Raw genomic sequence first — 15,571 nt, forward strand, 5'->3', positions numbered from 1 at the left:
TCTGCTCTCTCTCCATGTTTGTTTTGGGATTCTGCCCAGCGCTGGGTTTGCTGGGAGAGTCTGTGTCTTGGACTCTGCTGCAGGCACACTCCATAGAGGAGAGAGGCCCAGCAGAGGCAGCTTCAGCTTCATCCAGCAGCTTCAAGTGTGTCCATATTTTCATTTAACAATCTTTTCAGGGTGATAGAGTGATAGAGTTTGAATTTGGGATCTTGAGATGTCACTGGAAGAGTCCAAACTGAAGTCATGGCTCCCTTTGGGTGACTAGAGGTACTGCTGAGTCACTGGCTTGTCTACTCTTCATGTCCTGATAGTAGGCATTCCTGGCACCTCTAGAGAGATGATAAAGTTCTATCATTAGAGATCTATCTTGTTTAAGTTCCTCTGGCTCTACCTCAGGCACCCCTGGCTGACTTGCTTCTGCACTAGGCTCTCATCCTGTGGCTGGGCCTGGTTTCCATTCTCATCTGTGTGCAACTGGCCCAAGCTCCCATGGCTGCTGCCCTTGAGTGTTTGTTTTGTATGTTTCTATGGTCAGCCTTGGACGATTTGATCATGGTCCAGTTCCTGTGTGATTCATAGTAGGATCTGGAAGCAACCACTGTGCCTAGAGTTAAGTATTCATAAACTTATTCATTTTTAAGCAGAGGATAGGTTAGAAACTGGACTGGGGGCTCTGAGCCACAAGTCTCAGAGGGCCCTGAGGGTTGTGGCTTACTGGGGCCTTCTTTTTCCACTAAAGTCTTTCATTGGCTCTTTCTTTTCACTTATAGAGCTTGCATGCTTTCATGCCTGTTTGCTAAGGCACTCTCCACAGGGTCCTGATGGTGACAGATGGTTCCCTGGGAGTTCACAGACTAGAAACAGAGATAAGGGTTTTATGGCTAAGCACGGGGTAAAGTGCTAAAGCTGAATCACTGACTGCAGAGGCTCTAGGTCATCCAGGTCAGTGGGGTTGTGGGACAGGAGGTATAGCTGGTTCTGGAATAGCCAAGGGACAGATGTCCAGAGGAGGGGTTATTTCAACTGGTGAAGCTCATGTACTGTAGGGGAAGCTCACTCCCATCTTATGTAGGGTGAAGTCATCTCTGTATGGCTGTGATGTGCCTCTAGTTGAGTGAGAAAATAGACTGGTTGTTATGCACCTCCCCTCACCTAGATCCATTTCCTTCAGCTCATTTCTTTGGAATGGGCCTTAGGCAACATGCTCGGAATTCTGGATCCTGTTGTGTCCCTCGTCGCCTGCTGTGTCCTCAGCCAGCAGACACCAGGCTGAGTGCTAGCTTCTCTGATATGGTCTCTCTTGCTTCTTCTGAGTTACACTGTCAGGCACTGTGACTCCCCAAGTCTCTCTGCCTCAGCTTTGCTTCCTGTAGTCTTGTTCAGGGCTTTTACTAAAGCTTGAGCTGAGGGCTTAGAGTGCATGCTGGGCTCCTTTTGGGATGCTGGGAAGGTAGATGATAATCCATGAGAGGACAGATAAGAGGATGGAAGAGGGCTGGTGAGATGACTCAGCGGGTAAGAGCACCTACTGCTCTTCAAAGGTCCTGAGTTCAAATCTTAGTAACCACATGGTGGCTCACAACCATCTGTTATGAGATCTGACGCCCTCTTCTGGTGCATCTGAAGTTAGCTATAGTGTACTTATGTATAATAATAAACAAATCTTTGGGGTGGAGCGAGCAGGGACTGAGCAAGTAGAGTTGACTAGAGCAAGCAGGGTCGACCAGAGTGAGCAGAGCTCCTATTATTCAATTCCTAACAACCACATGAAGGTTCACAACCATCTGTATAGGTACAGTGTACTCATATACATAAAATAAATAAATAAATCTTAAAAATAAATAAATCTTTAAAAAAGGAGGATGTAAGATTGATAGACTTATTGTTGAGACCACAGCAGTGTGGAACTAAAGTCCACTGAGTTAAGATTGCAGTTGAATGCCAAAAGCCTTTGGTTTTCCATCTTTCCTTTTTATTACAAAAGTTTTCAGATATACAAGTAGGAGGAACATTATAATGAAGTTTTATACAGCTGCCTCTATAACACTGGTTCTCAACCTGTGTGTCATGATCCTTTCACAGGGGTCACATATCAATATCCTGCATAGGAGATATTTACATTAGTCATAACAGCAGTAAAATTACAGTTATGAGGTAGCAACGGGCCCATAAGCTCTTGTTCTCTTTCTTGTCTTTACTCTCACCTCTTGCTCCCTCTCCCTCTCCCTTTCCCCTCTCTCCACATGGCCATGGCTGGCTTCTACTTTTCTACCTTCCCTCTCTCCTCTTCTCCTTTTGTCCCCCTCCTTCTATAATAAAACTCTAAAACCAAAAAAAAAAAAAAAAAAAAAAAAGTAGCAACAAAATAATTTTATGGTTGGAGGTCAGAACATGAGGAACTATATTAAGGGGTTATAGCATTAGAAAGGTTGAGAACCATGGCTCTAAAACAATCATTAATATTTTTCTACTTTGTTTTGCTTTAACTGTGTTACTGTCTGGCTCATATTCCACTTGGGATAGGTTTGCTTTTGGTCTTCCAATCCTAGTGATTTAGTTCAAGACTTTATAGAAATTACTCTTGAGAACTCATTTGCTTTTGGCTATAAAACCTAATTTCCCCTTTCCTTAGAACATGAAACTGCTCAGACACACCTCAAGGATACAGGCAGACACACAGGAGGTACAGCCGGCTGGGATTATGAAACCACCAACGGTGGAAAAAAGGGCAGCTTTGTGCCAGTGGCTGCCGCTGGGAAAGGCTGAAGGATAGGGTTTCCAGAGGGAGGGCAGTTCTCTGCCCAATCCTGGGCCAGGGAGAAGTGGCCGGCGAGGAGCAGAGCCATGCTGTTCTGGGCAATGCATGGGGCCTCTGTGGGTGGAGGAGGATGTGGTGTTGACTCTAGTAGGGCCTTACAGACACATATACTGAAAGGCTGAGAGTGTGGCTGCAGCTAGAGTTGGGAATGTGCCCCTACCCTTGTGGAGGAATGTGAGATCCTGCCTTCCTCTAGCTGAACAAGGAACTGCTCTGTGCTTTTGCCTCTGTTTGCCTTCCTGGTATAGATGTTGGGGAGACCTCAGGTCTTATTCACTCATTAGTCTATTCTCTTGGAACTTGGGTTCTGGTGCCTATACTCTTTTCTTTGTACTCCTGGTAAGTTCTTTGCCATGTGACTGCAGCCTAGAGCAGCAAAACATTGACCGTGGTCCATGGCCCTCATTAATTCTCTCTTCCCTTCCTCCCTGAGATACTGAGTACCACTGCACTAAGATGGTCTCTGGACAGCTGACATTGATGCTGCTTTCTGCTGCTTTCTTGGCTCTTCAGAAGTTCCTGGGTTTGGGTCATGTCACTAAATTGTCATAGTTTTCCTATGGTTTTGCATGTGTAGGTAAAGACGGGAGAGGAGAGCCTGTGTTCACAGGTGAGGTGGACTGCACCTACTTCTTCACATGGGATACTAAATATGCCTGTGTCAAAGAGAAGGAAGATCTTCTTTGTGGGGCCATCGACGGCAAGAAACGTTACGACCTGTCTGTGTTGGCTCGTCACTCAGGTATTGCTTACCTTTCTGGGAACAGCAGTCAACTGTGTTCACGAGATATGATCCCAGTGGTTTGGGGAAACATTTTAAATTGCCAGCTGAGTCATGACCCCCGTTCCCTTCCAGCCACAGTACAAAATATAAGGAACACTGAATTAGGACATGAACTTCTTGCATCTGAGCCTCACTTTTTCTAGTTGAGTTGTCTTGGCTCACCTTACTGGTTCAGTTAGAACTTCCAGGACCTGCTATGATAGGTCTTTTGTACTGTGCTTAGAGACAGTTTCTCCAGCAACCTTTTGGGGTAGTGATGGAGAAGGTTGATGGAGCAGGGTCTCTGTTATGTCTACACCCTGAGCTTCTGTCCTTTCATATGGCTGCCTCTTTACTGCACTGAAAGGGGGTCCACATCCCCCTGATCTGTAGTCCTGGGAGGGTTGTCCAGCATGGATGGCATGGTGAATCACAGTGTGTCAGTAAGGGGGTTTGTTGCAGAAACTGGTAGAGTGTGTGTTATATTCAAGGCTCTGGGTAACTGACTACTGCTGAGAGCCCACATGTCACACTGTGGAAATGGGTGGCATCTTGCCAAAAAGAGATGAGGTAAATGAGAATAGGTTTATAGGAGCCTTGCATCCCCTAAGACAGAGTGACTTGCATCAGTACCAGCTGTAACTGTCTGTCCCATTGTCTTTGGAGGCCTATCTGGAAAGTACTGTTGGAGGAATATCTCCTGTATGTCTGGCTTAAGAGAAGATCGGGGTCCACAGTAAATGATCTGTGTTAGCTAATTGCTTTAGCAGTGAGTCATCTTCATGGTTTACTAGTTAAGCATCCTGGAAGCTGTAGAAACACAGGAAATTTCCGTAGGAGTTAAAATATCTTCAGGAAGCTGGGGCTGAATCATGTGTATGTGTGCTAATGAAAGATTGGGTTTCTACAATGCAGAAGAAGTTCTAATCTCTGGAATAGAACCCCACTAAGACATGTGTAGCTCTAGCCAATGTGTGCTCCAGAAAGCTCTCCAGGCCCTAGAATCTTAAAAAGAGCAGGACCATGGTGGGAGAACTCTAGTCAGCACGGCTCCCTTCAGCTCGTGTGCGTATCTGAGTCACACACAACAACACGACATTTTCTGGTTTTGATTTTGTTGTGTTTTGTTTTTAAAGGAAAAGGGGGTTGTGTTGCTTACAGTTTAAGAAGGGATACAGTCCATCACAGCAAGGAAGTCCTGACAATAAGGAACGTGAATGGCTGATCATGTTGCAACTGCCATTAGGAAGCAGAGAGAGAAACACTTTAAGTAACAGTGTGTTACAAGACACAAACTGGGATCTTGAGAGATGATACAGAGGCACATTAATGCACTTAGCAGACTATGCCACAGCCTGGGTTTTGAGGAATCTGGAGTGTTTCTTTAGCATTTGTATCCAGATAGCCCAGAGGATGCTGTGAGCTGAGAGTTTAGAATGTCCCACCCTGGAGGTTGCAGCCCATACCCCCTCCAGCAAAAGCCCAGTGCTTTGGGGGAAACTTGGGCACACATGCTGTCTCTCAAAGTGTGTCTGTAGGCTATGTGTGGACTTGGGAACCTAGCTTTCCAAAAACATTGTGTGTTGTTATTGGCAAGCTGTGGGATTTTACTTCTGGTTACCAACTTCCCAAGGGATCATTTCAGATAAGAATGTGTGCCTTTGTGTGTCCTCAGGGCCAGTCTATAGGATTGTAGGCACATTCTCATGATTATTCTTTTCTTTGCCTGATACCCTTAACACCCAGTGGTGGTTCCCCTCCCCCTCAAACACACACACACACACACACACACACATACACACACACACTATACCCATCAGGATCCATCTTTACCTTATGTGAGCCAGACCTTCCACACTGCTCCCAGTCAACCTGTGTAGAAGAGGTTGACTCTTAGCTACACAGGCCTTTGTGAGACCTGAAGCTCAGCATGTGACCTGTGTCCCTTCACTAGCAACTGACCTTCTCATGTGGTTCAGAAAACATTTTGGGGAATGGTGTGTTCCTGACACATTCAGTGAGAAAGTGGAGATGCCATGAATTTCTGTGGAGTACTAGAGATTGTCTGACCTTGGCTTAAGTCACTGTTTCAAGATGTGACCACAAGAAAATGTCACTGCCTTTAGCTAAAGGACTTTGGGTTTGATTGCAGAATCAGAACAGAATTGGGAAGCAGTGGATGGCAGCCAGGCTGAATCAGAAAAGTATTTCTTCATCAACGTCTGTCATCGGGTGCTGCAGGAGGGAAAAGCCAAGAACTGTCCTGAAGATGCTGCTGTGTGTGCTGTGGGTGAGTTACATCATTGGCGAGCCTCTCTCTAAGGGTGTATGGGCTCCAGCTGCTTCCGTGGGGGAGACTTAAAATGTGGTTTGCTTAAGCCTCCTGCCTTACATAAATACTAAGGACAATAAAGCGTTTTAAAGTTTCAGTGTCAAAGCCACTAAAGTCCTGAGATTGCCAGAGGTGTTACTAGGCAGAAAGAGCCATGTTGGAAACTGCTTGATGATCTGTCTTCATTTTGTAGGCATTTGAAGAGTTCTTCAAACCCATTTGAAGAATAATATTGCCAGTACACTGTAAAACTAATTTTGAATTCTCAATAGCCCCTGGTCAGACACTTAGGGGAAGCAGAATATCTACTGGAGCCTTCAGCTGAGCAGCATGTCTGAGTGCTCTTCTTACTGTCATTGTTGGTCTTGTATGTCTCACAGATGTGTTTGTCTTAAGAGACACTGAGGTTCAGTGTGTGGTGTGATGCTAGGAGGAGGGGAAGGAGAATCTCTTAGAAACATGGATGGTTTAATCCCAGCACTTGGGAGGCAGAAGCAGGTGGATTTCTGAGTTCGAGGCCAGCCTGGTCTACAGAGTGAGTTTCAGGACAGCCAGGGCTACACAGAGAAACCCTGTCTTGAAAAAACAAAACAAAAACAAACAAACAAAGAAACATGGCTGAGAAATTAGTGAAGCTTGGTTGGATTTGGGGGATTACCCTGGCATTCGCTCTAGAGATGTGTCTCTGAGTAACTGAAGTCTGCTCTTGTCTTAGGGCTCAGGCATAGGCATCTTCAAAATAGCTGAGCCAGAGATTCCATGTGGGGTGCTACAGGGGAATGAGTGCCACACAGGTGTGAGTTTCTGCTTGGTCATTGTGGCTTGGGCTGTGCTACTCAGATGCCAATGTCTAAGGGCAGCCGAGGCTCTAGATGTGAAATAGTGTCTTTTACAGATAGTAATGGTGCCCATACAACCCTGTCCTTCGGATGCCTTTGGGGGAATCCCATGTATCCTTTTCTGCGTGTCCCTGCTAAGGCAGGAGGTGACCTCAATGTGACTGATTGTTTTTCTTTCAAGAAAATTGGTTTCCATCACAACCAGGTTAGGTGGGCTGAAAAAAGGTTCTGGTGACCCGCTGGCATTTGACTGAGTCTTGGTATGCTTTCAAATGTTTACATGATGAGAATTTTCCACTCTACCTTACTTTTTTTCCCCCAGATAAGAATGGAAGTAAAAACCTTGGAAAATTTGTCTCTTCTCCTACAAAAGAGAAAGGACACATTCAGCTCTCTTACTCTGATGGTGATGACTGTGGTAGTGATAAGAAAATAACAACTAACATCACACTTGTGTGCAAACCAGGTAATGTCACAGAAGCAGAGGTGTGCCCACACTCTCCATCATCTCAGTAGGGTGAGATGGAAGGGCGATGCTGAGCACAACTAGTTCTAGTTTCTGGTGATGGGAATCCAGTCGTTTGGATTTCAGCCTGGAAATGGAGAAACCATATGCTCTCCACAGAGAGTTGTGTTGACATACTCCAAAGGAGTCGTGAGCCTCTGCATGACATCCTGTTCGTAACGACTGTCAGAGGATCAGGGGTGTGGAGTGCTGAATTTCCTCCACAGGGGGATCATAAATGGCTTAGAAATATTTTCTTGATTGCAGCATCTCAACCGTGGTTATCCCTCCCTGATACATTTCTGCTCTTTTTGCTAAAACTGCATTTGTGCATGTATTTCAGTGTTCTCAGGATGCTGTGTTCCATGCTTCACAGTTCTGTTTATGATTTCTAGGGATTTCCTTGTTGACATGGCATAGTTTTATTATTTTAAAGCATTTTACTGCTGGGAATTTAGATGCTCCATATCCTCTCTACGCCCACCCTGTAAAGTTTCCTTTGTATAAATTCACAGCTGTTGGAGAAGGACATAAGCTAGGAATGTTTTGTTTCATGTTTTATTGTGGTAGACTATATATAGCACAAAACTGTCACTCTCTTAACTGTTTTCAGATAGGTAGCTGAGTGCTGTTGGGCATTTGTGGCTGTTACTGCTGTTCATCTGGAGAGCTTTCTCATATCTCCACACTTAAACTGCTGTCTTGGAAATAATAGTACTCCAGAGTTCTGTCCCCAGCATCTGGCACCCACTTATTTTGCCTGTCTGTGGACTTGCCCATTCTAGGCCACTCCTATCCACAAAGTCACATGGTTTTTGTAGGAGACTCCTTTCCCTGGAGCCCCCTTTCTTGAGACAAGATTCCACATAGCTGAGACTGGCCTTGATCTCTCTGTCAATTGAATGGGCTTGAATTTTTATGTCCCCATTTCCACCTTCTGAAGAACTGGCATTGTAGACAGGCAGGTGTGCTGCATGTCTGTGTTATACAGTGCTGGGGGTGGAACACAGGGCTATGCTAGCCAAGCACTCTGCTGTATGAGCCACATCCACAGCTCTGTATGGCCATTTTTTATAACCACCTCTTTCCTAGGACTTTTAACAGGGAAAAAGTTTTTAGAATCAGCAGATAAGTGTTTGATTGTTTTTCTTTTTTGCCCCCTCCTCCTTTTCCTGTGGACAGGTGATCTGGAAAGTGCTCCAGTGTTGAGAGCTGTGGGACCCGATGGCTGCTCCTATGAGTTTGAGTGGCATACGGCTGCTGCCTGTGTACTGTCGAAGACAGAAGGAGAGAACTGCACGGTCCTTGATGCCCAGGCAGGTCTGTGCCTTAAATAGTGCCCCTTTTGTTTGGTGTGCCTTAGGCCCACAGGTAGCTTTCACTAAAGACTTAGCATGACTGTTAGGAGTAACCTGCTTTAGAACTTTGTTCATGCCACTGGACAAAATCCCAAGCATCTTGCTGTGTGCTTGAACTGTGTCAGTGCCCATCTTGAATTTGTGGCTGTGCTGGATTTACTGGTTCCAGCACAAGAGGATCCACATACACATTCAAAAGGCTTTTGGATAAGTCCTAGGCCAGAATCCCTCGATAGGGGAGTTTACAAGAAAACCATCCTAGTATGGTTACCTTGCTTGGCTATGCCACGTTTGTGAGACCTGGAGTGACAGGTTTGAACAGGGTTGTGGGGCTCACACAGTAGAAAAGGGCAATGGTGAGGACCTGTGTCGTTCTTTTGCCCTGGGAGTAGTTTGTCTCTGAGAAGCTTGCACAGTTACCTGGCCCCTGTGGCATGACTGGCCGGACATACCTGTGTTGTTTTTATGTTTCTCAGGATTTTCTTTTGATTTGTCACTCCTCACAAAGAAGAATGGTGCATATAAAGTTGAGACAGAGAAGTATGACTTCTACATAAATGTTTGTGGCCCTGTATCCGTGGACCCTTGTCAGTCAAACTCGGGGGCCTGCCAAGTATCGAAAAGGCAAGTAACTTCTGATTCTGGGTTTGTTCTTTGGCATTGTGGGCTAGTGAATGTTTTGTACAGGGGTAGTTAGGTTTCCCTTGAACACCATTGCTTGACAAGTATTTGAATACTGAGAAGACCTGGTCAGAAGAATTGCAGGAGCCAGGACCTGAACCTCCCAGAGAAGGCGTTAACGCCTTATCCTAGTGGCTGAGAGGTCTGGGTTTATTGATGCTCACTTGTGAACTTGAGCTTTACAGTTCTTGCATATTTATGTATGTATTTCTCCCTACTGTATAGTATAGGGTAGTTCTAATGAATTGAGTTGCACTACAGGCCAGTAGTGCTGAGAGAAAGTCGTGTGTATGTGTGTGTGTGTGTGTGTGTGTCGCTTTTCTCCTTCTACAGTTAAAAGAACTGCATATAAGATTCCCAGGGACTTCAGTGTCTTGGTTTGACCTTGCTTTTGCCCCTATTTGTGTAGTTTTAGAGAGCTCCTGCCCCATGACACTTCCAGAGTGACATTTCTGTGTTCATTTTAGTGGTAAGTCTTGGAACTTGGGACTGAGTAATACCAAGCTTACCTACTACGATGGAATGATCCAGCTGAACTACAGGGACGGCACGCCCTATAACAATGAAAAGCACACCCCGAGAGCCACACTGATTACCTTTCTCTGTGACCGTGACGCTGGAGTGGGCTTCCCAGAATATCAGGTGAGAATTATCTTGGGTAATTTTCCTGGCCATACCTGGGCCAGTTGCCTACCCTTTCTGTAGGAACAGAGCTATCATTAGTCTGGTTTTCTTGCCAAACCATCATATAATCATTCCTTTTGCAGTTTTCAGGGTACCTAGGCAGTATATAGTTACTGGTTAAGCTGCTTATTCAGAGGCCCATTTATCTTAATGCTAGTCCACAGCCCTGTTGGTTATGTTAGAAAACATGCAGAAGATGTTTCCCTTACCCAAGCACAGGTTCCATTATAGTTCTGATGTTAAGCAAGGGACCAGTTTTGCTGTGGGTCTTTGGGGATGTTACAGATGTAGGTTACTTGTGCTATCCTTTCCTGTCTCTTTCTTGTCTTGGGATTAGGAAGAGGACAACTCTACCTACAACTTCCGGTGGTACACCAGTTATGCCTGCCCAGAAGAGCCCCTGGAGTGCATGGTGACAGACCCCTCCAGGATGGAACAGTATGACCTCTCCAGGTGAGCACTTGGCTTAGCTGATGACAGTAGGTTTGTGGTGGCCCCAGGGTGCAGGACTAGGGACACCAAAACAGAAAGGAGGTGGGTGTGGTCTGATCTCACCATGTCTGTGGCATCCATTGATCTTTGTCATAGCAAACACTCGGCGTAACTTCATTGTTTAAAACAATAACTCAGTGTAAGGTGAATGTGTTGGCAGGGCCTTCTGCCGGTGGAGCTTCAGACTGTCAAAATGTTATGACATGTCCTGTGAGTCAGTCACCATATAGTCTGATTCATTATCCACTGATAGTGTCTTCATTTCTCTAATGACTAACCATAACTGCTGGCTTTAGCTAGTTCACCTTTGTAAAAGCATACTTTCATGTTAAAACTAGTCTAGTGAAGTCTGAAGGTGGCCCTGGAGGAAACTGGTATGCCATGGAAAACTCACGGGAACATTTCACAAGGAGGAAATACTACCTCAACGTGTGTCGGCCTCTGAATCCCGTGCCAGGCTGCGATCGATATGCATCTGCTTGCCAGATGAAATATGAAAATCATGAGGTAGGTCTGTTTTTCTCATGTTTTCTCTCTCGACTCTGAGGCCTAGTGTGTGAAGGTAGTTGTTCTGGAATTCTTGATTAGAGCAGTCCTGCTGCCTGCCCAGGTGAAGCCTCTGAGGATGCGCCTCCTTCACAAGCACACATTACATTGAATCTGTTCAGACTTAATGGCCACTGTCCACTGGCCATTGTTGATCCAGTACTATGCAGAGAAAGCTCTTAGTGGTTATGCTGGCCTGGGTGATTCTGTAGACATCCACAGCTCAGAGCCTCTGGTACCCCAGAGTCGAATGTGAGAGTGCTGCTCAGAGTGATCCAGATGCATGTGGTCATGCCACTCTGGGTACTGAATGCTTCATCTACTGGCAGAACATTCGCACCTTTCCTCTGGTCCTTATATGCGGTGGGTTTGGAAGTTGCACACAGACCCCAGAAGTTCACTTCTGCAAACAGTGTGAGATTTGCTTCTGTTGCACATGCTAGTGGTGTGCTCTGGTGCTCAGAGGCTGTATGTGTGTGAGTGTGTGTTCTCTACCACAACAGCAGCTTCAGGGTACAGCCAGCCCCACTCAGGGCTTTCGCCCACTCAAACGTCTTGCATTTTGTTTGCCTGCTTACGCAGTTAGCAGTGGCTTCATCGGCAGTGACTACTGTGAGTAGCAAGGTGACTTCCTGAGGAAGGAAGCCAAGTCCACACTCTGTTGCAGGGCTCCTCGGCAGAAACTGCATCCATCAGTAACCTGGGGGTTGCAAAGACAGGCCCTGTGGTGGAGGAGAGTGGCAGCCTCCTCTTAGAGTATGTGAACGGCTCTGCTTGCACCACCAGTGATGGCCGGCTAACCACCTACAGCACCAGGATCCATCTTGTCTGCGGTCGAGGAAGTATGGTAAGTGCTGCACAGAAGAGTGGCAAGGACTGGAAAATTACCAGGGCCAGTGTGTACGATTCTATACTTTGTTTTAAGTTGCAGCGAAGTCGCTAGGGCCCAAAATTGGTCATTTTAGCCATTACTGAGTTACCAAGAACATTGCGTTCGTTTATCATGAGTGATATGTACCAAAATCCATGTTGAGAACTTTTTTGGGGTAATTTTTTGTTTGTGATTTGAGTATCACTGTGTGGCCCTGGCTAGTTTGGAACTTGCTATGTAGACCAGACTCTGGCCTTGAACTCGTACAGCTCTCCCTCTTGAGTGCCTAAAGGTGAGGGCTATGGCACCTGCCTTGTATCTAGAGTTGTTATTTCCCCAACCTAGTTGCTGCTGCCACCTTTTTTTCCCTCCCTCTCTCATTTTGTGTGTGTGTGTGTGTGTGTGTGTGTGTGTGTGTGTGTGTGTTTTGGGGGAAAAGATCTCAGGCTGGTCTGAAACTCACTATGTAATTAAACCTCAAACTCAGAGCAGGGATTAAAGGTTTGTGCCATTGTTCTTTGTAGACTCCTGAGTTCTCCTGGGGCCCAGTTCAGTAGATGTGAGGCCAGTGTCTAGGCAGTCTGCAGACATGACATTGGCCCTGTCCTTTGCTCAGCCCTCTGAGCTTATGAAATGACTGAGGACGTGTCTATCCATGGGCTGTAGACACACTCCCTTACCTACACGAGCCTGGACTGCTGGGTGTTAGTTCACTTTGTTTTGTTTTTTTCCTGGGTCGGGAAAGAGTGCTGGCCCCTTAGATTGCTCTCATTTCAGCTGTGCCTGGCAGCTGTGGCCTAGGTGTGGAGAGCCCTGATAGACCATTCTTTGTTTTCCCCTTTTTGCTATCATTTAGAAGATGCATTTAGCTCCAGAAAACTCTTTGAGACACTTTTTAGTTTTCCATGTATTTTCTCACAGTGGCTGAGCTGGTTTTGCCTATGGTTCTGGTGTACAGTGTGGGCCCTGGTAAGACTCTTGAGGGAGAGGAAGGAGATCAGGTTCACAGAGTGTACCATAGGCTAGAGCCTGGTACACTTCTTACCCTGGGGGAGGCAGGGTCCTTGGGTTGATGAGGAGAGTGGGTGGGGCATACAGGTAGAAACTCTGGGCTGTGGGCTGAGACCAGCTGGATAATGCCAGTTAAGTCTTGGTGTGCTGTCCAATTAGCTAGCCATGAGCCATTGCTGTCTATGATGGAGACAGCACTCATGGAATGGAATGAGGCTTTTGTAGGGAGACTTTGTTGAACCCCCATGTATTATAAGCCAGTAATAGTCACAAATTAGCACATGTGTGTAATGGGAACCTGAGTCACAAAACAAGATACTTGCCCCACATAGAAGCTCTCCTTGTGCTCCTTCCTGTTGCCTCAGCCCTTTCCCTGATGCACAGGCCATTTTTCCGAAGACTTATTTATTTTTATGTGCATTGGTATTCTGCCTGCATGTTTGTGCAAGGTTCAGACTCTAGTTACAGACAGTTGTGAGCTGCCATGTGGGTGCTGGGAATTGAAACCCGGTCCTCTGGACATGCAGCTAGTGTTCTTAACCGCTGAGCCATCTCTCCAGTCCTACACAAGTCAGTTTTGCCTTATTCCAGCTACTGTATACGCTATGTATAGTAACTTTCTGGTTGCTTTTGTCAGACTCTGGGTGTATAGGCTTGGATTCAAGCTGAGCTTTTCCATGTACTGCTGGCTTGAGCTCAGATGTGCTAATGCCCATGCATATGATGCCCTGTAGTGTAATGAGAACAGTATAGTGTAGGAAGGAGATGCACATCAGGTGCCAACCCATTGCAGACTGTCAGTGGATTCTAGCCTGATGCTCGACTGCTATGCTGATGTCCTGCTGATTTCTCTATGCCCTGTGACCTTTCAGAATGCCCATCCCATATTCACTTTTAACTGGGAATGTGTGGTCAGTTTCTTGTGGAACACAGAGGCTGCCTGCCCTATCCAGACGATCACAGAAACAGACCAGGTATGTGTGTTGTCACCTTGCCCACACTCACACTGGTTTCGAGTTGCTTCTTACCCTCCTTTCTGATTCATGTGTTAACATGCTCTGCCTCCTCCATGTCATTGATACCTAGATCTCTAGGACCTTCCCTTTCACTCCTTGCTCACTACAGCCCTCTTCAACTGTCCCTTCCCAATTCCCATGCATCCTAGTGAGCTTTCCATCATTGCCAGGGGTCTGATAGATTCACATCGTTCCATTCCAGAATATTCCAGTATCTGATACAGTGATACTCCTGAAGTCTATAACCTTATCCACAAGATGGAGCCCAGTGCTTCATGTGATGTCACTGACAGAGTAAAGCCTATGTGTCTGCTGTGACCACTCTACTAGGTGGAACCTAGTGCTTCATGGGATGTTACAGTTAGCACACAGGGTAGGGCTCAGTGATTCATGAGACCTCACCCCTATAATAAAGCTCATGTGTCTGCTATGCCCTTCCTTACCTCCAGTGTGTAGCCAGGTGCCTCATGCTGGTGTCTGTATGGTAGATTCCTTATTCTCTACTGAAGGCCATGCACGTGCTTTGTTCCCAGCCTCTCTTCACTGCTGGCTACTCTTGTCTGGGTGCATTTTCTGCAGTATAGCAGGATAGCAGTACACTGCTCTCTGAGTTCTGCATTCTCTGCAGTGTAGCAGGACAGCAGTGCACTGCTCTCTGAGCTCTTTGCTACTGTCCTGGGCCACAAAGTTGTTTTATGGTACTGTGTGTGCACCCTTCTTTATGGTGGGACATGTTTCCCTCCCCAAACTTCTAATTTCTTACCAGACTACAGAGTCTGGAAGAGACACCTGGCCTTGTACACATGATGATGACCTTGGCTCTGGGCCAGTAGTCATCTTAGGCACCCTTCCATGGTCAGGGCCGTGACCTTGGTGGACATTAGAGGCTGACAGCAAACTTAGAGGAAGGGAGGGACTGTCTGTGAGTTAACCTGGTTAGACTCCACTCATAGAGGTGCACTCATAGCAATGAGAGGTAATTCTTCAGTTTTATTTTTTAACGTAAAAATCATTGCTGGGTCACTGTAGCCCCACCTACCTTCCCCTTCCCCCTTAGAAATTAGTGGTAGCCTTACTTTGCTGTGCAGTAGCTTAGCACCCATGAGGTGCATTCCATTCCTCTTCACACACATCCCACATTGATGCAGGCAAGGGACTGTGTGAGCACACTGCTGCACCCACAGAGATTTAAAATGAGCAGCAAGTGTAGTTTGCCAAGTGCAGATGTGGGTTTCTGGAGGGCCTTCATGCTTGTTTTGCTCTTGTAGAATTGGTTTGAATGTATTTCCTTTCTTGTTTCTAATAGGCTTGCTCTATAAGGGACCCCAGCAGTGGATTTGTGTTTAATCTTAGCCCACTCAATGATTCCTCTCAAGGACATGTGGTCTTAGGCATTGGGAAGACTTTTGTGGTAAGTAATGCAGTAAATTTCTAGTTTGCTTTAAACAAGGCTACTACATCCAAGTCACGAGGGCTGTGGGTTTGGGAATTGGGCATCCTTAGTGCTGAGAGGACAGGGCTTCACCAGGAGAAAGGAAATGCAGTTAATGAGATAAAATCATCACCACAGTCCTCATGCAGTTAGATGGGCCGTTTCCCCTCCTTACTTGCTGCTGTGTGTCTAGAAGTTTCCAAGAAGCAGCAGCCTGGTG

At 46.2% G+C, this 15,571-nt stretch overlaps 1 protein-coding gene across 1 annotated transcript in view; it reads left to right on the plus strand.

Annotated features, from left to right (window-relative positions):
- Positions 1 to 15,571, plus strand: part of Igf2r (insulin like growth factor 2 receptor) — an 86,713-nt gene that overhangs the window by 45,990 nt on the left and 25,152 nt on the right. Inside the window, exons 11-21 of the mRNA XM_031350826.1 lie at positions 3,399 to 3,563; positions 5,737 to 5,874; positions 7,078 to 7,221; positions 8,443 to 8,580; positions 9,095 to 9,242; positions 9,767 to 9,941; positions 10,321 to 10,436; positions 10,814 to 10,982; positions 11,689 to 11,868; positions 13,776 to 13,877; positions 15,226 to 15,330. Of these exons, the coding sequence (XP_031206686.1) occupies positions 3,399 to 3,563; positions 5,737 to 5,874; positions 7,078 to 7,221; positions 8,443 to 8,580; positions 9,095 to 9,242; positions 9,767 to 9,941; positions 10,321 to 10,436; positions 10,814 to 10,982; positions 11,689 to 11,868; positions 13,776 to 13,877; positions 15,226 to 15,330 (1,580 nt within the window). The remainder of the gene's footprint in view (positions 1 to 3,398; positions 3,564 to 5,736; positions 5,875 to 7,077; positions 7,222 to 8,442; positions 8,581 to 9,094; positions 9,243 to 9,766; positions 9,942 to 10,320; positions 10,437 to 10,813; positions 10,983 to 11,688; positions 11,869 to 13,775; positions 13,878 to 15,225; positions 15,331 to 15,571) is intronic.

This window comes from Mastomys coucha, unplaced genomic scaffold, assembly GCF_008632895.1.
Source record: "Mastomys coucha isolate ucsf_1 unplaced genomic scaffold, UCSF_Mcou_1 pScaffold5, whole genome shotgun sequence".
Taxonomy (NCBI): Eukaryota; Metazoa; Chordata; class Mammalia; order Rodentia; family Muridae; genus Mastomys; species Mastomys coucha.